Source organism: Pleuronectes platessa, chromosome 23 (genome assembly GCF_947347685.1).
Source record: "Pleuronectes platessa chromosome 23, fPlePla1.1, whole genome shotgun sequence".
NCBI lineage: Eukaryota > Metazoa > Chordata > Actinopteri > Pleuronectiformes > Pleuronectidae > Pleuronectes > Pleuronectes platessa.
Genome location: NC_070648.1, coordinates 4,081,251 through 4,107,773, shown reverse-complemented (window position 1 = coordinate 4,107,773; position 26,523 = coordinate 4,081,251). Strand labels below are relative to the sequence as shown.

The window sequence follows — 26,523 nt, the reverse complement described above, 5'->3', positions numbered from 1 at the left end:
CCACTACTAATAATAATACTGTAACTACTACCAACAATACTACGACAAATATAATAGCAATGATAATAACAATATTAATAATACAGCTACTACTACCACTAATACTACTACTACCTAATAACACTATAACTACTACTATTAATAATAACATTTAAAAAAGAATCAGACACATGTTTAAGGGAAAAAATACACTTTATTGTACAAACATAATTCCTTATTGTTTCCTTTTCCTCATAACAATAATATCAGTGTAAGTTTTGAGAATCCATCATTAGTTCTTTGCGAGATGTGCCGATGAGAAGGCGAGAGGCAGCAGTTCACTGAGGCTGGTTTCTTTGTAAGATCCGTCCGGCTTGGCCAAGTACACGATCCAGTCGGTTCCAAACTGGTGACGGAGAGAGATGCACAGTGAGGAAGGAGAAGAGGAAGACCTGTTTCATGTGAGGATGATGGAAAGTAACAGGGATAATAATATTCTGAGGAATGATTTATTATCATATCACAGTTTCTCGGTGTTTCACAAACATATCATCCTTCTGGGTGACAAGGTGACACCTTCAGCCTGAATACAAAAAAGTTTTATAATACAAAAACACTATACTCCATCAAAATATACTAAATCATTAAGGTAACAGAAAAACTCTAGATTTAAAATATCCAATATATAAAACATCAATCATGTTGCTCAGCAGATAAATGTAGAATGTAAACTCCCAACATGTTCATTCCTAGTCTTATCAAAATGCAGAATAAATGTGTTGCAGTTTTGAATCCACATGCTTTTTAATTAAGGGTAGTTTTCCAATAATGGTCAGAAACAACTTCCTCTGATTGTGAAAGTGTTTGCGGTGCATCATGTGCTGATCTGGGGACAATGATTGTCTACTGGTGATAAAAGAGTTGCCTCACCTCCATGAGAACCTGTCGACAGGCTCCACACGGGCCCACGAAGCGATCTTTGATGTCGCTGTATGGAGGAGACGGTGAATGCATGAAAATATGTGTCATATGGAGCTTTTCATGTGTCGACAGTGTCACTGCACAGACTCTCACCATGTCACAGCGATGGCCCTGAACTGTGTGTGTCCCTCCACCACAGCTCTCTGCACGGCCGTGCGCTCGGCACACACCGTGAGGCCGTAGGAGGCGTTCTCCACGTTACAGCCTGGGCCCCAGTGAAAGAAGAAGAAGTGGTCACACTCTCTACGTTTACATTTCATTGTTTTAAATATATATCATTTTTATTATTATCATAATATTACGTTAATGTAGTTATAGTCAAATTGAACCTCTTCACTCAAATTTAATTATTTATTTTATTGGTGAATTTCAGAGGTGGAAGACATTTCAATATGTCACTATTAACTAAAAAAAATCCACAAATGAAAAAATTCATAAAAAATTGTAATAGAAGGTACAAAGTTTATTGTATCTGCAAATAGTGTTAGGGGTATGAAATACAATTACAAACTATTATTATTACTATTACTATTATCATGGTACTTACATTAATGTATTCTACCACTTCACTTTAATTTTCTGTTATTTTAAGGATGAATTTAAGTAGAAGAAACCTTTTCCTTATCTTTTACTTCAGTAACCAAAAAATAAATAAATAAACACAATTTTATATTCTTCAGCTATATGTATAAGTCATTCATTCAAACTTTTACCAACACAATATACATAATATTATAATTTATAATGAATAGGGTGAAGTAACAAGTACTGTATTGAATTAAGAAGAGATAACGTGTAGTATAGAAGTACCTGAAAACGTGTACTTAAGTAAAACACTTGGTATCAATCACCATCATCAGGTTTTTAAAGGTATATAGATACCTGCTGGTTATTACCTGTGATTATAGCGCCATCTGCTGTCAGTATGGCAGCACCGACAGGGAAGCGGCTGTATGGACAGTAAGCCATGTCCCGAGCCTGGAGACACTTTGACACGAGCTCTTTAACTTGATCTGGGACAAAAAGACACAAACCAGGATGAGACACAACAAACAGGGAAGAATGGGTCAGATGGGATGAAGCACACAACAACAACAACAAGAGAGAACCACAACTCTCACCTGACATTACAGAGCTTGAAGAGACACACAGTCTGAGTCCTGATGATGTCAGTGAGTGATCTTCAGTCCTGACAGCAGCTGACACACACACACACACACACACACACACACACACACACACACACACACACACACACACACACACACACACACACACACACACACACACACACACACACACGCACAGAGAGAGAGACAGACACACACATTGGGGCAATGGTACAACTGTATGTGCATTGTTTGCCTTCACGTTATTGGATGTTGGGACATTGCGTCATCGAACAGACCAAAAAAACTGAAGAAAGAAATAAACAAGAGGTTTTTACTCTCATAAAAACATTGTATTGAAATTGAATAAATTATATATGTTTTCTAATAACATAAATTAACATATTGGGTAAAATGTTTGTTTTTGTTAATTATTAAATAGCCTTCTTAGGATAACCAAATAAGCCAATAGCCTTTCTCAAGATTTTAAAGATTATTTTACGACCCTAAAGTTTATTGATTAAATTAATGTAATTAAATAAAAATAACAAAACTGCAGAAATATTTTAATAATCATATTTAATTACATTTTCTTTCTTTTAGAACTCTTTGTTGTTCTTATGTATTTTCTGTTAATCTGTTCTCCTTGTTTCTTTAATTCGTTTGGTTACTTATTTATTTAAATCTTAATTTCCATCTGCTTGTATGTGAAGAGTACATTTGAATAAAGTAATAAAAGGTACAAGAAGTGTATTTAGAACCATGTAAAGAAGGTACATTTCTAAACTCTACATAAAACATAACACACTTTTATTGCAATAATTCTTGTACCTTTTTTAAACATAGTACAGGAACAATTTCTCCTTTGTTTTTTGAATATGAAACACCCCCTAAAAATACTGGACACATTTCAATACTAGCTAGAGTCAGGGTTAGGGTAAGTTCAAACTCAGTGATGTTACTACATTCATCCAGGAGATGACGCCCTTGAGTATCTGGTGAACTTTATTAACCTGTATGAAAAGTTTATTTATATATTACCATGTATATTTGTACATAGATATACATATTTCTGTTTTGTATATTTCTATTCTACGTGTATATTTACTCGGCTTTACATGTGCTGTCAACGTTCCACCTGATTCTATAACGTGTGTTTATTTAGTCAATAAAGAAAATGTTTCAAACCTTTAAATCACACTTTGTTGTGGTGAAATAAATTAAATAAGCTTTACTTGTACAACTGCTTTGGATGACAGATATTTGTAAAGTTTACACACGACACAGGTTCGATGGTCAGTTGGTAAAAAGCTCCAAAGCAGCGGATACGTTTTAAAGCATCGATCGAGTGAAACGTCTGTAGCTCTGTTCTGTGAACCAAACCCACGCCTGTGTTTGCAAGAGGCCATAAATAGAACAAACAGACTGGTATAATCATCAGCAAGTATCAAAGGGCATGAGGGAGCCCCCTGAACACATACACACACACACACACACACACAGGTTGAACTTGTGTGTGTATGCGTGTGTTCGTGTGCAGCTTTTGACGTCATGCATTCCCTGGTCTCACTTCCTGATGTCAAACACCTAAATCATCAAACCTAAAACTGAAACTTAAAGCCGACCCTTAAAACACCAAGTCTTGACCCCTTCTCCTTTCCTCTCAGCGTTGCTTTTCGTTTGCTGTGAGAAGCCTCGATCTTCACGTTCAGGTTTATGTTCTTTATCTGAGTCCAGTGAGACGACACACAGGTCTGGTATCAGATTAGAGTCGACCACGCCAATACTCGGCCTTTGTTCCCTCTCTCCTCCCTGTTCGAACTGTGACTGCTCGTGTTTGACTTTCACCGTGAGCAGGGGTGAGCCGTCAGTCCTGGGCCTCCCCCTTCCTCCCTCCCACCAGTGTCCACCACCACCGACTTCTGCCTGACGTTAAGAGGACGAGGAGGACACCTCGCAGTGAGAGGACAGAACGTGGACAGGGAGCAGTGAGCGAGAGAAACAAGGGTTTGAAACCATGTGTTGTACGGGGAAGTGCGCTCGCCTGGTGGGCCTGATCCTGCTGCCCACCGCCTTCATCTGCATGATCGCCAACCTGCTGCTGTTCTTCCCCGATGGGAAGAGTCTGGAGACCGACCAGATCTCCGTCCAGGTCTGGCTCATGGGGGGGCTGATCGGAGGAGGCCTCTTCGTGAGTAATGGAGCGTGGACGGATGTTTTATTGGGTTTTCCAGTCATTTACTCAGCCTTGTGTAAACCTGTAAACATTTTATTGGTTACTTTTATGAGTACGTGTTACTGAGTATTATTTTTTGGGGACTACCGAGGAATATATTTTGTACATTTTGTTAAATTGTTGTATTTCATTCGATTATTTTTGAGTTCCTCTATCAGAATTTGTCTTGTTACTATTTCCTTATCTGGGTTTTGACTTGTGAAACACAATGATAACTCTGGAACAAGAGGTTGGATTTTAAATTATATTCCCGATCTTAAATCTTAAAAAATGTACCTTTACATTGAGATTTAAACTCGACCTTCACTTCGAAGTACATGAACTATCAAAAGTACAATTCTACTATACTTCAAGTGATGGAGTATTCCTACAATTCAGAGAGAAATACTCCACTACATTTATTCACCAGCTATAATTACATAGAAAAATAAGATTAGTGTGCTAATAAAATATGACAGATACGGACTAGTTTACTAAACTTATATAAAATAGATCAAATTATCTCCACCATGGAATTTTTTTTATAAAATGTAGTTTCACTAAATTGAATACATTTATCTGTTGCTGATAACGTGGAGGAGAAGCTTGGAGGGAAACACTGAATTATCTCCTGTTCTTCATCATCGAAGACACACACACACACACACACACACACACAAACACGCACACACACACAAGGAGTTTCCACTCACGCCATCCTTCTATTGAACAGGGGCAATAAATATATATGATATGAATAACTAAATGATAAATATTTAATCTCATACATGTGGTGACCTTTGAGTCCAGCAGAGGGACCTGTCTTTATTGCTGTGATATAACAGTTTGGTTCAGGGACGAGTATAAAGTGTAAATCTACCCGGACGTCATCGCCTGCTGGGATGAGAAACTCTTCACAAATATTTGGTTATGAGATAAGAAGGCGCTCGGAGAGAGAGAGACGCACACATTGGAAATTCAAATGAGTAGGATGCACGTACATGTGTGCATTAAAAGACACAATCACAAACACACTAAACCTGCGTATTAAAAGCTTCAGAGAGAATCAAACATACGAAATGAAGCATCTTTTCATATCTTCAGATGCTGTGTCCGAGCTGCTCGGCCATCAAGGCCGGGGGCAAGGGTTGCTGCGGATATGGATGCTGTGGGAACCGCTGCCGGGTGAGTAAAGTCGTTTATAGATTTTAATATATATATAAAGGCGTTGTTGGGGACCGGCCTGATAATGAAGGGTGGTGGTGACAGGGACGGGGGGGGGGGGGGGGGGGGCAAACGGCGAAGGAGACCCCATAAAAATCGAGCAAAGGACAAAGTTGAATCGTGTGTGTTTTATCAGCAATGCCCCGGATGAGCAGTGCAACCGGGTTATTGAAGGGTTAACTGTACTGGAAGATGGTTATCAGGGCACTTCCACATTTTGAAATAGCAGTTTAAAGTTATTAGGTTTTTTAGGTTTTTGCTAAATACGTTTTTTTGCAGAAGTGCAGCTGCAGTATACTTGAGTTCAAAAGTTTTCATTGGATAAAGAGCTTTTGTTCGATTATTATGACTTTATTACAGTGAGAGAAGATGTGTTTAGGTGTGAATTCAACACGGGGATACCTCACAGGCTGCCACTGGAAAGACTGGTGGGAAAAAATCCATAGGAAATCAGCAAAAACAGGTTGAGGCAACAAGTCAAGTGAATCCATTACAACACTGGAAAAGAATTTGACAAGTTACTTTAAAAAAAAAATCTCCCTTGAAACTAAGTAGGTAAATGAGTAAGTGAATATAACGCTTAATTTATATCTACTCGTGGAATTCGGGCCGAGGAAATCATACTATCAAAAAAAGACAATTAACTATCACTAATTGAATAAATCCAGAAATATTCAGACGAGACAAAACCTTTGAGGGAGACTTTCACCATTATCCTTTGTATGATAAGGAATCAGACTGGGGAATCTCCAAAGTCAAGCAGAGTTCAATCTCTACTGCCTCTGGCCTAACAACACCTATATTATTCTATATTCTTACACTTGATCTACAACACCTGATTATAATGACAATGAAGCTCTTTGAATCTTTACTGTGAGAAAGAAATGAGTGAACACTGATGTAATATAAGACAGAATACAGAAGGTGTAACTTCTACAGTGTTGAAGCAGCTGGAGGTGAAATGATGTCTGTCCTCCTCTTCCCTTCAGATGCTGAGCTCCGTGTTCTCCTCGGTTTTCGGCCTCATCGGAGCCATCTACTGCACCAGCGTGGCCTCGGCAGGTCTGGCTATTGGACCCAAGTGTCTGACCGGTCTGACCGATGAGAAATGGACGTCCCCGTTTGAAGAAGCTGGCACGTGAGTGTTCTTCACGTCTTCTCCACCCCTGCAAACTGCCTCCTTATAGATTCTGTGTATCTATGTGTTATCTTATCATCATCTACAGTGGAGTCTAAAAGTCTGAGGCAGTAAACCGGACCCCCCCCCCCCCCACACACACACACCACACAGGCAGCTTCCTTATCTGTCTCTTAAGAACAGAAACAGTTATGATTTATTATCATAAAAAAAGAAAAGAAAAAGAACTAGACTTGTCATATTCGTAAAATCCAGTAGGTGGCAGACTGAGCCAACATCTTCTTTTTGTGTCATGGCAGCTATTGTTGGAAAATTAGTCTTTCTCTCCATAATATTTAGTTTTAATAAATAAATAATAATAAAAACTTTGGCCAAATGATCGAAAAGAAACGATTCTTATATTCTGATCAGTGGCCATGTTGATTTAATTTGATATTTATTTGCACTCTTTAAAATAACAACATAGAAAAAAGAATGAGAGGCCTTCACCTTATTAATGCAAAAATGTTGAAATAGGAAATTAACATGTAGAAAAATATATAATAAAACTAAATAATAATATCAAGATAAAGGCAATAATAGGCCTTAAGTTTGTGATTAGGTCACAGATTGTGGTTGTTCTGATTCTTGAATTAAATATCCAGTCTTTATATATTTCATCTTCTGGCTGATAGATTTTTGGAAACTGATATTTAAAACGGGGAGGAGCCACAGCGATAACGTGTTTGGCTCCAATGAGACATTTCACGAGCTCACACAGGAACCAGTGAGTCACCTGATACACGAACCAGCGGGTTAATAGATACAGGAGGGCGTCACTGTTCACAGTGGGGGAACTGGGCTTGATTACACGTTGCATGATGGGATATTTATAGTCAACTGGAGCGGATGCTTCCGACAGCAAAGCTCAGTTTCAGATTTTCTATGTGTTTCTGTGTTATAATAAAACTATAATCTATAGAAACATCAGCTGAACACTGGGGAAATTAATCAACAACGTTATTGCTCATTTGGGAAATTGATCAAGCAGAAAAGCAAGAGATTTCCTAAATTCAGCTGCATTCTAAACGTGAGGATTTTTGTAAGTTTTGTAACGTTTTGTGTCATCGGAAAAGTTTATATCTGTAGATTTTTAGCGTTTGTACAAAACAGAAAACTTGTAAACGTTACCACTGACACTGGGAGACTGAAAAGGGAATTCCAGACTGGTCTCTGGTATTTTACAGATTAAATGAAGGATTGATCAAACAAAGTGATCTAGAGATTAACAGATGATTATTAATATGAATTGTCCGATAGTAGTCAAAACTCACTTTCAAACATATAATTAGAGATATTGAACAAGATTCTTAGTTTCAAAAATTGACAGAATAAAGATGGAAAAGTAAAGAATTACCTCAATATTCACTGTATTGGCTTCGTGGCTGTGAGTCAGATGAGAAGCTCGGTGCTACTCTCATGTCTGAAGGTGAATATAAAGCTGTGGCAGCAAACTCTTCTCCACCCGGTTTAGGCCAGAACAGCAAAAACGTGCAAGTTTACACTTCGGTTACTCCACAGGTTAAACAATCAGGATATAATATGTTAATTAGTGACCATTAAAGCTGCAGTGATTTTGTTACTTTGGACAAAGAGCACGGGAACTGTTTCCAGACACGAGAGTTGTACAGACCTGCTCATCGGTGTCAAACTACTCATTTAAATAATAAGTTTGAACTCTGAAACTTTGCAAGAACTTTTTCCCATTTACATCCTTAATGACACATTTTTTGTTCACCTAAGTCATTCCATCTTTTTCCTCCTGCACCCCCCAAACTCTGCACTTTTTTAACTGAATCTCTGTGTGTGTGTGTGTGTGTGTGTGTGTGATTGTTCTCCTTATCAGGGGTAGCTACATCGGGAACCAGACCTCGTGGACGGTCTGCAACTTCCCTGCCAATGCAGTGATGTGGCACGTGGTGCTCTTCTTCATCCTGCTGGCCATGGGCCTGCTGCAGATGGTGCTCTGCGGCATCCAGGTGGTCAACGGCTGCCTGGGCTGCATCTGCGGGGACTGCCGCGATAGACAAGATGTGGGTAAAAATACTGGAATCCTATCGTAAACTGAGGAGAGGATACGTGCACATTTTCTGTATTTCTGATCCCCACAGGCCGAGAAATATACACAAAGGATTACAGGAGGTTATGAAAAGGGGGAAGCGATAACAGGTTACACAGTTTTATCAAACAGGAACACACCAGCGTGAGGGGTTCTGTACTGGTGGAGTTTCAGGAAGGGAGCCAGGTATATGGAAAACAGGAAAGGGCAGAGTTTTGATCCTGGGTTGATAACATGGGCGCGGGGAAGTGGGCAGATTGACTGTTAATGGCTTTAGTGGGATTGTAACATGGGTTAGGCCACGACACAGGAAAATGGCTCCCACCTATGAGAGGAAGTCCACTACAGAAAACATTATGAAAGGGAAATACACTTAAAAACACACCCTGTCATTTTTGCAATATTTAACGGATTAAACAAATGAGGTAAATAGTAAATTACACAATAATATGAGTTTAATTGAGTTTTTTTTCATTTGGAGGATCATCCAAAACATCATTCAAAGTTGAGCAACACTTGTTCCACACGTTTCTCAGTAAACAGACACATCAGCAAACATCGACTACACATTAACACGACACACATTTATTTACAGACCCTGTCAGTCATCTGAACATGTCTTCCTCTCTGAAACATTGAAATTGACCCGTGACTTGTGTCCCGTTGCAGGATGACGGTGGCCTGTGAGGACCGACCTGCTGTGACCTGCGTCCACAAGGAGCAGGGGACTGAATGCTGTGAAGCAGATTGAGATTTCCTTCTGATACTCCGCTGTGCTTTTATTCTGAAGGCCAATCCTGTTTGAGAAGCTTTACTCCATTTGTTGTTCATGTCGGTTGTTTGTCTCTTTGCTTCTCTTTTTTTGGATTGAACCAATATGAAGATTTAAAACACGGGGGTCAAACATGAATCACAATGTAATGGTTGGGACTGGTTTGCTTTTGCTATAAAGATACAAAACATACATATGATGAATTTCAAATATTATTTAGTGCTTGTGCATCATGAGTGAAAGTGAAGCTACATCAATAATTATTAAAACTTATTTTTACCAAGAAATTTTCTTTGTGAATCTTGCTTTTTTGTTATATATATTATTTTCCTCAAACACACACACACAAACACACACAAACACACACACAAACACTTGTTCAGTAACCTCTCTGTCTCATCGACTGCCTCTAATGATCCATCTGAAGAACTTCTGCAGATCCCCCCCCCCCCCCCCCAATGCAGCCACAGACAGTCACATCTAACAGGATTTGTCGTGGGTCAAGACCAAGTGTCAAAGGTCAGAACGCCCCCCTGTGGACGCGCTGGACGCTGCAGCTGCACAAACGGTGCACGGTCCTCACAAGCGGCCATTTGCAGCGTTAAGCTCTTAATCTTTTGTTGCCGTGCAGCGACTTCTAGGTAATTGTTACCTAACTTTCAAGAAAAAAAGCCAGACGCAGGGCGGCAGCCAGGTAAATATAGACGTGGTCTCTTCAGAGAGGCCGAACAACCCAGAGCTCTGCAGCTCGGAGACTCCCTGGTGGATAAACACATCTAGACCCGCTTCAGTGGCCTCATTAATGATGTCTACAGAGCGTTTTTCACCCTGCTCTATTAAGACCCCTCTGCCTTTCTCTGAGTGCATCCAATTGAATCACAACCCCACGTGCTTTGGCCTGGAAACGGCACAACCTGTTTCAAATTTAAAACTTATTTCCAAAACACCCGTCCGGGACAGGGTGGGGGTGCTATTTCTGCAAGTGGAAAACAAGTGCTGTGCCCAACACCACGAGCATCTTAGCTAAACGATTGGCCGGTGTAACGCTATGCAGCCGTCTTATATAATGCACGGCACAAAGCAAGGAAGGGGCTGAAGTGGGGAGACTTTGGAATAAAAGAACAGAAGGACAAAGGGAGGAGAACGGGAAGGGGGCCCGTTCCCAGCTGCTTCTCATGCAAATCGAGAAAAGGCGCCCTGAAAGAATCCAGAGGGGCAGAGACAGTGCTTTTTAATGGCGAGGCGGCGGAACGGTGATGTAAGGGCACACATGCACTGACGGAGGCTGAAAAGGCAGGGAAAGGTCCCCCCCCCCCCCCCCCCCTCACCCCCATGTCCAAAAAGAGAAAACAAAAACAGGGGAGAAACAAGAAAAGTATTCAACAAGTGGAAAAGGCACAAAAACCCATCTCTCAGGCTTTTATTTTGAAATGTAGCCCCTTCCCAAAGGATTTAAGAACACTGAAAAATAAATAGTCAGCATGATCTGTCACAACATTGCAAACGACTCTGAGCAACATGATAATATGCAGCTTGTGAAAATCTCAGCTTCACACCATCGACCGCAGCCTGGGTTGAGAGCACCGGTCATCCTGTGACCAACGCAGACGGCAGAACACTGGACTCAGACTCATGACGCAGCTGATAACTCAGCAGTGTCCACCGCCACCCGGCAATTACATCAACCACATGATGAGTGACCCTGAGTGGATCCCCAGAGCAGACAGTCAGGCACCTTCAGCAGGTCTGGAGTCAGATCCAATCCATTATTCACTCTACTCTAACTTTAAAATGATTTGTAACTTTAGACATTTGTCGTTTTCAGATGCAGGATCCAAAACACTGTGTCCTGGAGCCTCGATGGAAGTTCTTCATTTCAGTTGAGTTGAAAGAAGTTTCTGCCAAAGGTACAATTGTTAAAGGACCTTGTCAGCGCCTGTGTCCCTGGCTCCTTATTATCAAGCAACACTGAGACGTGACATTTTGCACGTGAACCACATATTAGCCCCATGACACAGTGTCTCCCAGTTGATAAAGTTGTCGGCAGCCCAGCAGCAGAGATGCTCTGTGGTCTGTAACTCTCCGTGACTGAGATGTCACCTTCAATTACACAGTCCCTGCAGATATCAGGTTATTACCAGGTTTTGATAATCACCTAAAGCAGGAATTATCAAAATAAAGTTACTAATGGCCGAGAACAAAATCTGAACCCGTGTATTTTATTAGTCAATAGTTACATTTTGATTCAGCAGCTGCATTTCTAAGTATTTAAGTTCGATGTTGGAGTTCTCGAGGTAAAACAATCTTTATTCCTGTATAATGACTTTTAAATTAATCAAATGAAGGCCTTATATTAACATTTCTACCTGTTTTGCAGTTCAGTTCTGTTACACTGCTTTAATATTATATATAATATTATTAATCCTGACTTTTCTTAGTTTCTTAGTTTTCTTAGACTGGTTTGACATCAAAAAGTGAAGAGAGAGAAATAAAGACCGTCGGTCGTCCTTTGCCCTCAGACGGTTTATTTACTACACTCTTCATTATCAGCTGATTTGCATGGTGTGTAGATTACAGCCCTGATCAGACTCCCCCTGATGAAATCACTGAGAGCGACACATGCACAGGTTCTTCTACAAACAAGACGTGATGAAGAGGCACCAGATAACAGACACAGTGCTCTGAGGAAGAAGAGGAAGGAGGCGACTGATGAGACGAGGACGACCAAAGAGGTTTGAACCGGCCACGAGCGACCTCAACCAGCACGGCCCGGCCCCCCCGGCCCCCGGCCACTGGCCCCCCCGGCCCCCGGCCACTGGCCCCAACCCCCCTGCTCCGCAGAAGAACGCCAACATCAACAGAAAATCAACAAACACTGGGCATGGGAATGTCTGGAGGTCCGAGGAGGAGGAGGAGGAGGGAGGAGGAGGAGGAGGAGGAGGAGAACGTGCACTCGGGGTGGGGAGCAGTAAACATTCACAGAGATCTGGTTTGTTCCTGTAAAGGCTCTATTTTAGGTCAGTGGTTCAGGCTGCAGAACAATGACTGGACACAGATTTTGGCATTTTAAAATGAAATCAGTCAGATTTTAAATGTCATTACATGGGTGTGGGACAACTCCTCCAGCTGCTAATCTGAGAAACTCTTACTGAGTAAACTGCCTCATAAACCCTCTGTCTTCTCATGCAATGTAAGATCATGATCTTTCTCAGTAAATAAGTAAAGACTTTAAAACTCTTAAGGGGGATTTAGACCCGTGGGTCAGGAGTTGTGGCCACTTGACAAATTCTGAAGTGTTGTGCGATGAATAACAACATCTCAGATACAGGAGAAAAAACTTGTGCCAACTATTTTTGGCTTTGCTCACAATGTTTGGCTTCTGGGTATTTAAAGTTGCTGCAGTGTTTTCTAGTGACAAGAGAACAGTCCACTCATAAAACACATGAGCAGCTTTGGGGCCTATGACCTTTGTTTTTGTGTTGATTTTTAAAAGTTTGGGGGAAGAGGTTCCAGGATCATCAGCAGCCTGTTGCTCCAGTCGTCATCAGAATGTATTGAAACGAATAGGGAGCGGTGATGTCAGTATTGTGACCAGTTCAGTTTCCACTTGCCGTCCACTGCCCCCCCCCACCCCCCTCCTCCGGACCTCCCTGTCTCCCACCCATGGCTAAAAGTGTCTGATATCACGATGGCACTTGAGGTCACTGGGGCAGCGGGAGTCGTTCAGCTGCTGATATCTGAGCCGCAGGAAGCCACCGGGCTCCTAATCATATTCGGAAGGAAACTCGCCACCTTACATGGAGAGGAACGAGTCGGTCAATGCGAGGGTGAGACAATAACATCAGTGCAATAACCACCAGCATACGTAGGTTAATTCAAAACCATAACTGTCTGTAACCGCCTGGGTCCAAGTCGACTGTCCTGCTGTCAATCATCACACGGGGGCAGATTTAAAATTAGAACCAATGTCCTACTGAAGCACGTCCGTCCTTCATCCACGTCCACGGTGTAAAACTCGACACCACCTCAGCTCGGTGGGTAAGACCGGACATTTACACAGATGACGGAGATATTAAAGCTCAAATGACAGAAATAAGGCAAATATAGCGAAACAATGATAATCCATGTATTAAGAAATCAAAGTTAAAGATTCTGTGAAGGTTCATTCGGATGTTTTTTGTCTACGAGCTTCAACAAAAGGCCCAAATTTGTAAAACCCATGATTATTGTTGGATTATCGAGTAAGACACAAGCTGCCAACTTGACCCGGTGACCAGCTGTTCAATAACCAACCAATTTCACAACCTGACACTACACAAAGTGGACATCTCCATATGAACTCCACGTGAGAACAGTCTTTCTTCTCCTTGTGGGTGAGTCCCTGTCCAGGATCTCAGTGCAGCAGCAGCAGCTTTGGAAAACACAGCCCGTTTCCAGGGTGATTCCTGACCAGCGAGCTCAGGACTCATCTGGGTAAATTTCCACTGGGACAAATCTCTGCAGCCGGCGGACTGGCCTCCATAAGCCTTAAACTCCGGCTGCAGAGCCAAGAAACAGCCATGAGCCATCCAGTCAGCTGATAAGAGCCAACAACCATACGCATAGAAATGCCAGCCTGATGTGGAAAATGCTAAAATATGGATTTAAGGTGCAGTTACAGGGCAGGGCGGGATGATGCTGAGGCGGCTCGGGGGGGTTTGCATGTGCTCCAAGTTGCACAAGCCGCTTTCAGGTGTAAAGACTTCACGTATGCAGGAGGACATTCTATATAATTCAGTTCTATGTGTATAGTTCAGGAGAATATCCGTCTTCAGCGTGTGTCTGAAAGAAGCAGGACAGATATGAGACTGTGTGTGAGACTCACTCGTGCTGGTGACAAGTGACACATGACCACACCCTTTATTTTGAGAGTAACTCACTTGCTTGGTATCTTATCCACCGCGAATCCTCCGTTGACACACTGTTCCGTGAAGACAACATTTCAAAACAGGTTTCTAATAATTTAAAGTAAACATGAGCCAAGAAACAGGAGGGAACAAGTTTGTTATGATTCAAATGTGACAGTAACTTTTGATCCTGTGGAGAAAACACACTTCCCTTAAACATGATCAAGCTGCACTGGTTTTTAAACAACATCAGTTCCCTAAATATGATAAGATTCATAAATGAGGCCCCTGGAAACATCCTATCTCCTGGACACACACCGATACTTAATGTTTCGGTGTGATTCTGCGACTGAACAAAACCTTTCTCTTTTGTTTCCGTGGAACTGCTGCTGAGTAACAGAGAAACTATCAAAACGAAAAATGAAGGAGTGGGGATTGAAAGGGCGTTCGGAGGAGCCATGCCTCCGTCACGGGTCACGCCTCATCTCGCCCGGTAAAATAAACTGAAAAACGATTTTCTGGAATCCGATCTTGAATTGGGTCACGCCCCAACCAGCCACTGAATTATGAAAATGGGTTCAGCAGTGTTTGAGTGATCCAGATAACCAACAGCAATTATTGCATAAGCTCCAGGTGGAGGGGAATTAGTTTGAACCTGACACCTAATATGCATGAACGCAAACCATCTTAACCTCCTTCCCTTTGTTTTTACATAATTTAAGCATCAAACTATATTTAACTCTTCACCCTCACATCACACTTACATGGAGGAAAGTGTGTTTCTGTTGTTTCCTTCGTTTCTTACAGTCTTGATGTGTATTTTAAAGTCGCTCACTGCCACATCCAGTTGTTCAGCGATTAGATTTACGATTGCAGAATTTACACAGTAACACTGATGCTGAAAAACTGTATTTATGAAACATCTTTGTGACTAAACACAATTCAAAGTGCTGCAGCTATTCCAACCAAAATCTGAAAATGGAAGTAAAATAACACAGTTAAAAAGAAAACGCCACCAGAAGCCAGAGAGGACAGGTCACTGTGGATGTTGACCTCTGACGACTCTGAAGAGGAGCATCCTCCCACACTTTAGGATCTGTCAACGGCTCACTTCATGTGTGATTAAAGAATAATTTAATCTGTTGCTAGAAGGCGATTATCTCCTCGTGGTAATATTGAAACCTATCACCCTGATTTATTAGTTTGATGTGTGGCGGCACCACAAAGCGAGGCGTGCAGCAGAGTGCAGTATGTCCAGAATGTGGGATGGGTGAGAGATGGGCGAGGAGGACAGGAGCGCAGGGGGAGGGATGGAGGCAGAGGGTGATGGAGGGAGGGAGGGAGGGAGGGAGGGAGGGAGGGAGGAAGCAGGCGTGTCCACTCACTCACTCAACCACCGTGCTCCGGGGATTAGCTATTTAAAGTTCAGTCACTGCACAAACCTTTCCATTGGCAATAAGGACGCAGCAGGACGCACAGGACTGGGCAGCGCTCCCTGGACCTGGACACACACACACACACACACTGAACCACTGTGTAATGAAGGGAAGCAGATGAGGAGAGAACAGACGTCGTTGTAGCTGCGGATCATTATCAAGAATATCCAGTTTCCACTGCTGCTCTACAAGGTTTTCCCACCAGGTAGGTAACTTGGTTTATTTATAAGTGAAAGAAAAAAGCTATTAAGGCCAAATGAAAGGTCAGAAGAAGTCAAAAGATCTCTGTTAGATCCAGAGCTGAAGTGTAAGTTGCTTTTCAGACAGTGGAGCAGGGGGTGTGTCAGTGAGAGGGCTCCTGTGGCTAGTTGTGAAAACCTCAACTTTTATTTTTTGTGCCTGAACTAGTCATCTGTTGCTCTCTGACTGTTCTCTCTGCAGGTTTATAAGTGATATTATCTTGAGATGTATTCAAAACCAAGTCTTCCACTTCCCGTCGCTCTTCAGCTGCGTCAACAAGCCGAGTCTGTGATTGTTTATTCTCGGAGACAGAGAGGAGGGATAAGTGATGAGTGTAGTGCTCCAGATGAAAGCTCAGATTAACCTGTCTGCCGCAGCCTCTCGTTCAACCTTCCACCTCCGGCGTGCACGGAGGCTCTGGAACCCTCGTGCACGAGCCCAACGCAAGTCAACAAAATAAACAAGAGGCAGGGGAGAAGTACAGTGTGGTAATACAGCTGAATACAGATTATTAATATGTAAAATAAAGAAGTAGAAAGATATAAAAATGTGCACAACCTCTATTTAGTGCCTGTGTAGAGGTGAAAGTGAGAAGTGACATGTTAGGGACTGAGGCAGACGGTGTAAACAAAAGGCTTCAAGTTAAAAGATGTTTCAAAATAAGATGGTAAAGAAAACTTATTATATTTAAGCTTCAGAACTCCTAGGGCAGCCAATTAAAATAACTTCTGTGCATTAACGGTAATAAGACATAACTTCAGCACACACCTTTTTAAATGTTAGGACAGATATAAACAGGATGAGTAAATTAATTTTCATGTAAGAGACAATTACATAACAAGAAACAAGGTTTACTTGCACTGTTTCTGCAGCTACAAATCTAACTTTGTACTTAAATCCATAACAACACTTCATATTGTTTGCGATATTCTTATTAGAATCATTAATGCAGCTGCAGGATCTCACATGTCAGATAAAGGTAGAACATTTGCATCTGAGCTGCAGTGAAGCCATAAGGAGGTAAATGTGTCTTTAAGCAAAGTAGTTGACCAAATAAACTTAACTCATGTCTCTCTAATGTTGGAGGTGTTGATGGACAGACACACACTCTTGCAGGTGAACGTGCACAGTGTGTGCGTCATCCTCCCTGGCAGCCCTGTGTGGAGCTCTGTGCTGAGGGCAGGGACTCACAACCGCACATTTTCCTTCACAGAGCTCCCGGGGACAGAGCGTCAAAAAAAGGGCGTCTCAGTGGAAATGTGGAGCTGCAGGAAGATTCTTATCGCGTCCCTTTAAGCTCCGCTGCTTGTTTTAACAGTGTTTACAGAGCTGATAAGGGAACAGAGGGGGGACTTGTAAAAGTGGAAAATATATGTAAGAGAATAATATTTAACCCTCCCACAAACTTCCTTAAGGTGATGAAAACCTGCCACGCGCGACACAAGTCAAACGCTCAGTAATGTTGCCCTGGAGGGATTGTGTGATTGTCACCTCCATCGACACGTCAACACTGACTGAACGAGTAAAGCCACATTATTCCGAGGCTGTGTGTTGCAGGAGAGAAATACAGATCAAGCACGAGTTCCCTTTTCGACCCTTTTACTTCCCCCCCTAAACCTGCCCTGTGCTAAGTTGATCATTTATCACATCCTCTTCTCTGTCTTATCTCTTTGACTCAAACCAATCAATGATTCAATCAATAAATACATTTCTAAATGCAACACGTGTCCAGTCAACCTGTGTGCAAATATGTGTGTCAGGTCTGTGAATGAACCGACTACATCTAATAATAACGACAACCTTTCACTGGACATGTAGAACGTGACCAGTCCCAAGGCCTCCTGTCTTCTGCTAGTGTTTTCTCTCTGCAGTCAGTGTGTGTGTGTGTGTGTGGTTGTGTGTATGTGTGTGTAGTTGTGCATGTTTTTGCCATCTGAGGTTGTTTTTCTCCTTCAGCCTACCAGGGCGCTGCATGCTGCCAGACCCCCACAACCACTCATGGTCACAGGCCAAAATTCCTCACCATTGACCAGGCACTTAGCACTGTGTGTGTCTATGTGTGTGCGTGTGCGTGTGTGTGTGTGTGTGTGTGTTTTTGTTGCCCCTTGTCAAGACCAGTAGACTGCATGGCGATCCAAGCTCGGTCCTAATGAGGCAACAAGTGACTAATAACAAGAATTTCTTACATCTCTGCGAGCACAAGTCCACCTTCATGTGGGAAGCTGTGTCGTGCTCAGTTTACAGTGTGTGCGACTGCATATTGTAAGCTCTACTGCATTGCCCACCACCATAATGGGCTCCACTGTGTGTGTAAAGGGGATTGGATTTCAGAGGCACACCTGAGTGGAGCAGAGAAGGGAGGTGCACGAGAAACGAGAGAAAACGGGGGATCTGTGGATTTAGAGTCGCTCACTTACTGCAGCTCTCTCTCCTCTGGCTGGTGTGCAGCAGCTCTGAGTGAGTGTGTACTGAACGTGTGAGTCGTCACGTCTCCCCGCGATTGCCTCACACCATCGAGCGGCACCAGGGATCGACAGTAAACAGAGGAGGAGGAGGAGGAGGAGGTGGGGGGGAAAGGGAAAAGAGAGAGATGTGAGTCCAACACTGGCCTCCTTCACGTCACAGTCATAGTTCACAGTTTGTCATCAGATATCCAAATCTGTCCCTCTGTGATCAGGGAACAATGGGGCTCAGTGGATTATCACAGCAGTTGGTTTTACTCATCAGACCGAGCAGGCTGCTGCTTTGGATCCGACGCTGCAGGGAGGATTTTAATGAAACTGCGGCTCAGTGAAAATACATTGACAAATTCCTGGGACATTTGTAGTTGTGGGACAGTAGCTGCTTTGAGGAAACAATGTGCACTAATATTGATTTTAATGCTGTGGAACTTCAGGACTTGCAGAAGCAGTGAATGGAGGCGGTCAGAGCGTTTATAAATATGTTATTCACAGAAAGTTTTTTTGGTGGTTTCATAATGAATCAATGCTATTTTAACAAGTTTCAAACTATCTGCTCCAAAACGTTTACAGCCGTGCAGGATTCTGAACTTCCCATCCTGTCATAACCCCTGAACTACATCCCTTTTTATCGGAGCCTAATATAACTGATATTTAAACCATCCCTGACACTGCTGATGTTCGATCGTGTAAAGTTTTGTGCAGCAGCTTTAATCGTTCCTCTCACTCCTACAATAGAAGCTCTGCTCCATTTCTCGTGACCTATTTCTAAACCTCATTAGACTAAAATAAATACCTTCTGTTTTTTCTACTCTGAGTAAATAAAGCTCGGCGCTATCGTGTGGCCCTGACTTTATCTTATCTCTCTGAGGTGCCACGATTTGAAGGACGATCCTCCGGGAAATTAGCTATTTGAATTACTGGCAGCTAAGGACAAGTCTCTTTTGTCAGAGAGAGTCATAGACTGGATGTAAAAATGGACATAAGAGTCTGGGTGCAGAAGAAGTAAAGCTGAGGTCGAAGAGAAACTTGTAGTCCCTCAAATGACCAGCAGAGGGTGACTACATTGGTTTCTATAAAAGTCTTGAGTAAACGACTTGATTTATAACGTCAGGAAACATTTTCAGGAGTGTAATCTCTTCTTCGATACAGCACGACGTTCATTTTGTCCATTTAGAGTCAGACAGACCATAAAGCACAGTGTTTTGGGGGCGTGTCTATCGTGTAATTGACAGCTCGTAATGTCCAATGGGCGAAGGTTGACCCACAACTCGGCTGAGTGGAAAAAGTTTGTCTTTAATTGTCTTCAAACCAAAAACCACGGCCTCACGAGAGCTTTCCACCAGTTAATCAAAGCTCCCACACAGCAGATGACAGCCCAGTCAATCTGTGTGAGAGCTTATCAGTGTCTCCGGCTGCTGAATAGAAGGGATGTCCTTTTTCCAGGATTAGACAGTGGACAGGATCATGATGATGATGATGATGATAATGGGACTGTAATTAGTGAGTGATGTCTGGTGTCCGGGCCACTCATTGCTGATATCGTCAGCTTACATTAGGCTAACATGTTACAGAAGTGCATGATCGTAATTCCATCAAACTGTGACCTGGTGCGGGGGTGGGTAGAGGAACTGTAAGGAAGCAGCTCAAACGTGAGCTGGAGGGGAACTGGGCATGCTGGGAAATGCTGTATATTTAAAATTTGAGAGAATTTCTTTGATATTAACGCGTCTGTTCCTTCTCTTCTCTCTACAGACGGCTCGGTCATGGGTGTGAAGATGCTGCAGTGTTTCCCGTTCTACAGACGCTGTAAAGAGCGCTGCAAGAACAGGCAGTGCCCCCCCGCCACAGGTGAGGAGCAAGTAGAGACAAATAAAATGTAGAGTGAATAAGGAGCAGTAAAGTCGACTAAAGCCTGACCTTCTGACCTCTTCCCTCAGTTCCCATCGAGGAGATGAAGCCCCGTCTGTCCTCGACCACATCCTGCGGCAGTGACAGTGAAGGAGCCGGAGGCCTCAGCCGGGGGTCACAGATCTACTTCTCCACCAAGGCCCGGCTGTCGTTCAGACACCAGCTCGACAGCAACATCAACGCAGTGGACGCCACCTACTGAAAGGAGGACAAGGGACTGGGGACGGGGCACAATTCACATTTTTGACCCGTCGGTCTTTGCTGCCAACAAACAACTCTGGATGATTAATTAGATCCACAACAGGACAAGTGAAAACACACTGAAATAGACTTAGTTTCCAGCTTTAGTGCTTTCAGACGTCAGAACACTTCACGGAGCGGATCCACCGGCCAACTGGACAGATTACTGATGAACCGAGGACAACAGAGACTTGTTTACAGCGTTCAACACCAACAAGTGCATTATTATTCTAGTTAACTTCTTGGGTGGGTGGGTGGGTGGGGGAAGTTTTTGTTTTTTCTACTGTGCTGTATAAATTTCTATTTTTAGCAACCTCTGTGGGGAAAATGCAGTATTTTATTTTCCAAAGTGCAGATGACATCATGGCCCATCGGGGCGTTTCATAAAGCAGGATGAGGCAGAGTATGTATATTAATATCTCAGTTTAAATCTTGAATTAATCATATTTTTTAACCTAATGTTGACATTTCTCCTAATCTGCATTGATTTATCTTTCTAATCCTGCCCTTTGACACATATCCGCTTTTTATTCTTACTTTTCAAAAGGAATTAACCGTAAATATAGAATAAATGTACCGGTGTCATGTTGACATGTTGTATTATATTTCAGATTTGAGGATATTCGACAGCTGCCTCTAGTTACTTCCTCGTTGTAAAATACATTTCGGGAAACTGAGCTGCACAGCTATTAAAGTTCTCCTGGGTATTTTGATATTCACACTTGGCTTCGGCTCATTCTGTCTTTATATTTTTATATTTAAAACACTCCTGGTAGCATTTGATATTAAAATGTGTCGACTTTTTAACAAACCCTAAATTTAAGGTAAAATGAACAGATATGAATGTGGGCGCTGATCCCGAATGACTGTGAAAAATCTGCTTTCATGTTTTTGTCCTTTAATGCAAATCATTGGCTTCTCAAATCCACAGAATGTCAAAAAGAAAATATCTTTATTCTTGACTAACAAAATAAGAATGTACATAAAAAATGCCTCATGTTATTATTGATGATGAATGTGAAGTTTTTCTGCATTAATTACGAGGTTCACAAACAGGATTTATAAAACATTGCTCCTAAAGCGATTCACACACATTCTTCATGGGATTTCATTTCTTCTACCAAGACACAGACCAGAAGCTGAACTTGTTCACAATTTTTATTTTAAAAAGTAGTTCCAGATATATAAAAAAAAAAGAAAAGAACAAAAACAACCTATAGACAAACTTCTCTAGACCTATGACCAACAGATGATCTCATCAATGAGCGCTTTAGGGTTTGGAGATGACGCCGTCGGGATAACGCTTCTTAAACCGAGCCACGACCTCAGGATCCAGAAGATGAATTCCATCAAGCTGGTTTCCGAGAGTTACCCTGGAGGGGGAACAGTGGAAAGCAGGAACAATCATAGACTGTTCAGTAAGATGGAGGACTGGTCGACACTTCCTCCCAGTAGCAATCAGGAGACGGAGACTCAGTATCGAGGTCCGGACACTACACGCGCTAGACCAGTCGTGAGTCTCAGCAGTCAATCGTGACATTTAATCTATTTTATAGCATCAGAAAACTAATTACAACAACACTTACACTACAAATAAGCAGTTGAACATATATCAGTAATAAAGAACTTCAGAAAATGACTGAATTACCAGTTGGGCTGGACGTTGTGGGGTCGACCGAACAGCTCGATCTTCCGGGTGCCGGGTGAGAGTCTCTCTATCATGCCGTAGATCTCATCTGGCTTGTGACTGGTGGAGCGAACCTGGGGAGAGAGAGCGGGCAGAGTTTAAAAGAGAAAATCTTTCAGGATGAGGTAACTGCAGCATGACTGACAGGAGAAACGGATGTGTACCTCGGCCACAATGACGTCACAGTCCAGACCTCTATTGAAACCCTGTGGATTTCCCTTCACGCCCACCTGAAGAGAATCAAACCACATGTCAGGAGTAGAAGCAGCAGCTCAGTATCTTCCTCCGGAACAGCTTCTAGCTATGTGACGGCATATTACATGTAGACCTACCAGACAGTGCTCCTTCCCGTGGTTCAGCCAATGGCCCGTCCTCCCAGTGCGGATGATTCTCTGCAGCTGGTTGGTTTTCACCCAGATGATTTCATCAACACGCTCATAACTGAGAGAAAAAACAATAAAGCAACGAAAAGAGGAAACGTATCACGACATTGGAATCGAATGAGGTGCAAAGGAAAACCATGACTTGATGGTGGGAGATAAAGGGAAGGAAACACTCACCCCCACAGGTTGAGGCACTCTCTGCCTAACTCCATAGCCCTGGATAGAAAAGGAGATGATGATCTCTTATCAATGTGTTGCTATGCAGGTTCAACCCCCTTCACATTTTGTAGGCTAGATTATCTTCATTACAAATATTCTTTACACCAGGAGAAATCAATCCAGCATTATTTACCTGCCGGTGACCCAGAGGAAGAGGAAGCCATCGTCCTGCAGGATGGGGATGTTGAGTTTCCTCATCTCGTCGTCAGTCAGTGTTCCATAGGGCAGCTCCATGTGGATGTCCCAGGGAGGGTCGGCCATCACCACAGCAAACTTACCCAGGATGGAAACGTCTAAGAAGCGGATATCACAGTTGACCCACTGCGACACACAAAAAAGCGCAAAGAGATTAACAACCATGCTGTCCCACACCATCTCCTCCCCTCGCCTCTCCACTCTCTCTCTCTCTCTCTCTCTCTCTCTCACCTGTGAAGGGAAGAGTTTTCCCTCGTCACTGTCTGAGTCCTCGGTGCGGAGGGCCAGCTCCGTGGTGCCGGCCTGGGGCCCGAGCAGACTCCCCTCGGCCTCTGGGGGGCTGTCGATCTCATAGTGGACGTACTTGCAGGTGTCCATGTGGAAACACGTGTTGAGGAAGGAGCAGTCGCCGAGGCTTTCGTCTGTGTGCTTGTTGATGATGCGCCTGGGTGGAGAATAATACACATCAACAAAGTTAAACAGCTTAATTTCAGTTTGTGTGACAACAGCTTCAGGTTCCAATATTTGATTTCAAATGTTAAAATATAATAAAACTGTATGTAGCAACTTACAAATTATTTCCCAATCTATCAGTGATTGCATTTGCAGTTATTGATCTTCCCGGATTTATACCTTTTTAAGACCCTGAACGCCATTAATGCCTCAAAGAAAATTTAGTTGCATGAGGAGAAACTCCAGATATCAAATGTTTTCATTTAAATGCAACAAAGATGAGACAATCTTCCCTCTACCTGTATTACAGTGCCATCTGCAGACCAAGCTGAGTATAAACACTGAAGTTCTATTCAAGTTCATCGTTTGTGTAAATTAAGTGTAAAACTCTGAATCTATAACAGTAAATATAAATATCGATAAATAATCTGTCAACCTTGTATTAAGTCTTTAATGTGGCAGAGGCAAAGCAGTGGCAAAGCATGATTTTTGATTATTTAAAGTATGCTGGGAATCACTGACCGGAAGTGTAGCTTGTTGCATGGCTGCGGCGTGTAGCCGGAGCGCATGCACTCCTCTTTGGTCCCGCAGTCGCAGAACTCTTGGACCTGAGCTCGGCCCCGGGACCGGAACTTCTCCACGATGGACTGCTCCTTGGCTGTGCTGGCATTTAGCAGCTCTAGAATCTCTCTGCTCACCTAATGCAAACAAATGACATCGGATGAGGAATTTTTGACGAGCCTGGCACATTGGATCTGTTCACCAGCAGGAGAGTGGGCCCCGCCTGGTTCCACAGACACTCCCCTCTCTCTCCAAGCAGTACCCAAGGTCAGGTTAGAGATAATGGGCCAACTAGCAGTACATTGTTGTGTCTGCGCTTAGGGACTTTCATATCTAACTCAGATGCCCACACAGAGAGGCCACAATCTCCAAGTCTTTTGCATATTTCACTAGTGGCAAGAAATAAGGGCACATGGTGATATAGGAATGCATGCTCTGGGCTTAACCATCCAATAGGATGTGAACACCTACATGTAACAAAGAGAGTGACAGTAATTCTAGCTTTTCATAGATGTGTGGTTGGAATTGGTGACGCAAGTAGAGGAGGATATACTGGGATGCTGTGGGAGACATCTTCAGACTTGGGGTTGACAGTTGCTCTTGTTACTCTAATCCTGAATGGTTGAATCATTTCACTGGTCACATTATTCATCGTTACCTTCTTGCTCTGCTGCTCTTTTGTGGACTGCTGGTTCAAGAGGCTCTCGATCTCCATGTCTACATGAGACGACTGGCTCTTACTGCTCCTGCCCTTCTTCTCAGCCCCGCTCCCCGATGCTGAAGGCCCTGCCAGCGGTGTGGTGGAAGCTGGCGTGATAGAGGTGGCGGATGCGCGTGGCGGAGAAGCAGCTCTCTGTAGCAAGGGCGAGAAGCCCGCAGTTCTTTTGTTGTGGGTTTGATCCTCTGCTTTTCTCTTGACGCTGGCCCGTTGGGCTCCAGCCCCAGTTCCTATCATAGCCCATAGTTTTGTGTGGTCCACAGCTATGACGACCGTGGAGGAGGAGGCAGAGGAGGAGGAGGCTGAGGCAGAGGAGGAGGAGGATGCTGAGGTGGATTGTCGGACCTCGATGAGCTCCTGAGCTGAGAATTTGAGCAGGAGACTCACGATGCACCCGTGACTAACAGCTGATGCAGACTGTGGGCAACAGACAAATAGAACACAATCAATAAAAAAAATTGAAACAGTAATATTAAATTGTCAATAGGACACAGCCATGAGGGCTTTTCTATACAAAACTCCTGGAAACTCAAAACCAGACTCACGCTGTTGAGTTCATTCATGATTGCGAGAGAGTCCGCAGGGAGTGAGATACTCAGATCCGACAGATATCCCAATAGCCTCTTCTCCAGTTCAGGATCTGGTGGTTTCTCTGTCGGCTCCGGAGACGTGACAGGAGTGGATGGAGCTGGGCTGTCGCTCCGAGCCGTGGAAGTCTCTGCGCTGCTTCCGCCATCTACGTGGTGGAGAAGGACAGTTAAAGTTGCTGATGCCCTAAGTTGTTCCCGAGAGACAGAGCTGGCCCTTACACTTACAGAATATGTAAAATTGAAGATTTTTCATAACTTAATAGGTTTATCTGGTCAAATAGATGAAATATTGCGTCATCTGGATGTGAGGTGTTCTTACATATAATGATTCTATGGATAATGGACTGAAAATGGAGATTCAATTGGTAATTTAGTCAATTAGCCAACGGGGCAAAGTAAGATTCAACTTTCAATTGAGGTGAAACTTTGACAGATGATCATGTGTTGACTAAACATGTCACAGTATTTTCTGATAAACGCAGTTAAGATGAAGACATCGCAGAAGCTTCTGATCACAACAAACTGCCATGTTTCTCCGTTTATGTTAATTGTAAGTCAGTAAAGAGTTTTTTAAATCTCTAAATTAATGAGTTCATAAGAATAACACGGGTTGTATTGGACCCCCCGGCTCGGATCGTACCCGCGGACAGTTGCGCAGGGTCCTTCCGCCGCCGCTGCAGCCTCTCCCGCAGGGAGTCCAGCTGCTTCTTGTGAGCCTGGATGTTGCTCCACGTGTCCGACATGACGAGCTGCTTGCACCGGCGATAAAACACACCGACTCCCGCAGAAATGTGAATCGACTTGAAGGCACAGACCGACACACACAGACAAACACAACCCGCCTTGCAGAGCGCGAGAGTGTCTGGTGCGCGGGGGAAACGTCTCGGTCCCTCCGCTTGACTGGAAGGTTCCGCCTCGCAGCAAATTAATAACCCTGGTTGTTATGTTCCATATTTTTAATATAATTATCAACATGTCATGAAAACAGCTTGAATGGGATTATTTAAAGGAATCATAACTCTACAGTAA

At 43.1% G+C, this 26,523-nt stretch overlaps 4 protein-coding genes across 4 annotated transcripts; 2 read left to right on the top strand and 2 right to left on the bottom strand.

Annotated features, from left to right (window-relative positions):
* Positions 1-173: 173 nt before the first annotated feature.
* Positions 174-2,251, bottom strand: zgc:103586. The gene is made up of 5 exons (XM_053416582.1): positions 2,082-2,251; positions 1,857-1,973; positions 1,054-1,165; positions 910-967; positions 174-385 (listed from the first exon to the last, which is right to left on the bottom strand). The coding sequence occupies exons 1-5, from the start codon at positions 2,086-2,088 to the stop codon at positions 272-274; spliced, it is 408 nt and encodes a 135-aa protein (XP_053272557.1). The 5' UTR covers positions 2,089-2,251; the 3' UTR covers positions 174-271.
* Positions 2,252-3,642: 1,391 nt separating this feature from the next.
* On the top strand, positions 3,643-9,803 carry tm4sf5 (transmembrane 4 L six family member 5). The gene is made up of 5 exons (XM_053416581.1): positions 3,643-4,260; positions 5,389-5,469; positions 6,498-6,646; positions 8,532-8,718; positions 9,414-9,803. Exons 1-5 carry the CDS (start codon positions 4,087-4,089, stop codon positions 9,429-9,431), a joined length of 609 nt encoding a protein of 202 aa, XP_053272556.1. The 5' UTR covers positions 3,643-4,086; the 3' UTR covers positions 9,432-9,803.
* Positions 9,804-15,837: 6,034 nt separating this feature from the next.
* Positions 15,838-21,407, top strand: si:ch211-237l4.6 (uncharacterized protein LOC446130 homolog). The gene is made up of 3 exons (XM_053416469.1): positions 15,838-16,043; positions 20,293-20,388; positions 20,478-21,407. Exons 2-3 carry the CDS (start codon positions 20,304-20,306, stop codon positions 20,648-20,650), a joined length of 258 nt encoding a protein of 85 aa, XP_053272444.1. The 5' UTR covers positions 15,838-16,043; positions 20,293-20,303; the 3' UTR covers positions 20,651-21,407.
* A 421-nt stretch (positions 21,408-21,828) lies between these two features.
* Positions 21,829-26,390, bottom strand: mettl3 (methyltransferase like 3). Its single transcript, XM_053416468.1, has 11 exons — positions 26,135-26,390; positions 25,450-25,640; positions 24,845-25,321; positions 24,148-24,323; positions 23,404-23,617; positions 23,111-23,298; positions 22,936-22,974; positions 22,708-22,816; positions 22,540-22,605; positions 22,337-22,449; positions 21,829-22,061 (listed from the first exon to the last, which is right to left on the bottom strand). Exons 1-11 carry the CDS (start codon positions 26,235-26,237, stop codon positions 21,959-21,961), a joined length of 1,779 nt encoding a protein of 592 aa, XP_053272443.1. The 5' UTR covers positions 26,238-26,390; the 3' UTR covers positions 21,829-21,958.
* Positions 26,391-26,523: the final 133 nt, after the last annotated feature.

What these genes read in the sequence shown, in the direction of transcription:
- zgc:103586 (XM_053416582.1), bottom strand. An exon ending in AGATGGCGCTATAATCACAG is followed by an intron (nt 1,166 to 1,856) that starts GTAATAACCAGC and finishes ACTGGGGCCCAG; the next exon opens with GCTGTAACGTGGAGAACGCC. An exon ending in GTCGACAGGTTCTCATGGAG is followed by an intron (nt 386 to 909) that starts GTGAGGCAACTC and finishes CTCCGTCACCAG; the next exon opens with TTTGGAACCGACTGGATCGT.
- tm4sf5 (XM_053416581.1), top strand. Translation starts at nt 4,087, where the DNA reads ATGTGTTGTACGGGGAAGTGCGCTCGCCTGGTGGGCCTGATCCTGCTG. An exon ending in GCTGTGGGAACCGCTGCCGG is followed by an intron (nt 5,470 to 6,497) that starts GTGAGTAAAGTC and finishes TCTTCCCTTCAG; the next exon opens with ATGCTGAGCTCCGTGTTCTC. An exon ending in CCGTTTGAAGAAGCTGGCAC is followed by an intron (nt 6,647 to 8,531) that starts GTGAGTGTTCTT and finishes TCTCCTTATCAG; the next exon opens with GGGTAGCTACATCGGGAACC.
- si:ch211-237l4.6 (XM_053416469.1), top strand. Translation starts at nt 20,304, where the DNA reads ATGGGTGTGAAGATGCTGCAGTGTTTCCCGTTCTACAGACGCTGTAAA. An exon ending in GCAGTGCCCCCCCGCCACAG is followed by an intron (nt 20,389 to 20,477) that starts GTGAGGAGCAAG and finishes CTCTTCCCTCAG; the next exon opens with TTCCCATCGAGGAGATGAAG.
- mettl3 (XM_053416468.1), bottom strand. Translation starts at nt 26,237, where the DNA reads ATGTCGGACACGTGGAGCAACATCCAGGCTCACAAGAAGCAGCTGGAC. An exon ending in TTCCTCTGGGTCACCGGCAG is followed by an intron (nt 22,975 to 23,110) that starts GTAAATAATGCT and finishes TTTTCTATCCAG; the next exon opens with GGCTATGGAGTTAGGCAGAG. An exon ending in GAGTGCCTCAACCTGTGGGG is followed by an intron (nt 22,817 to 22,935) that starts GTGAGTGTTTCC and finishes TTTTTCTCTCAG; the next exon opens with TTATGAGCGTGTTGATGAAA.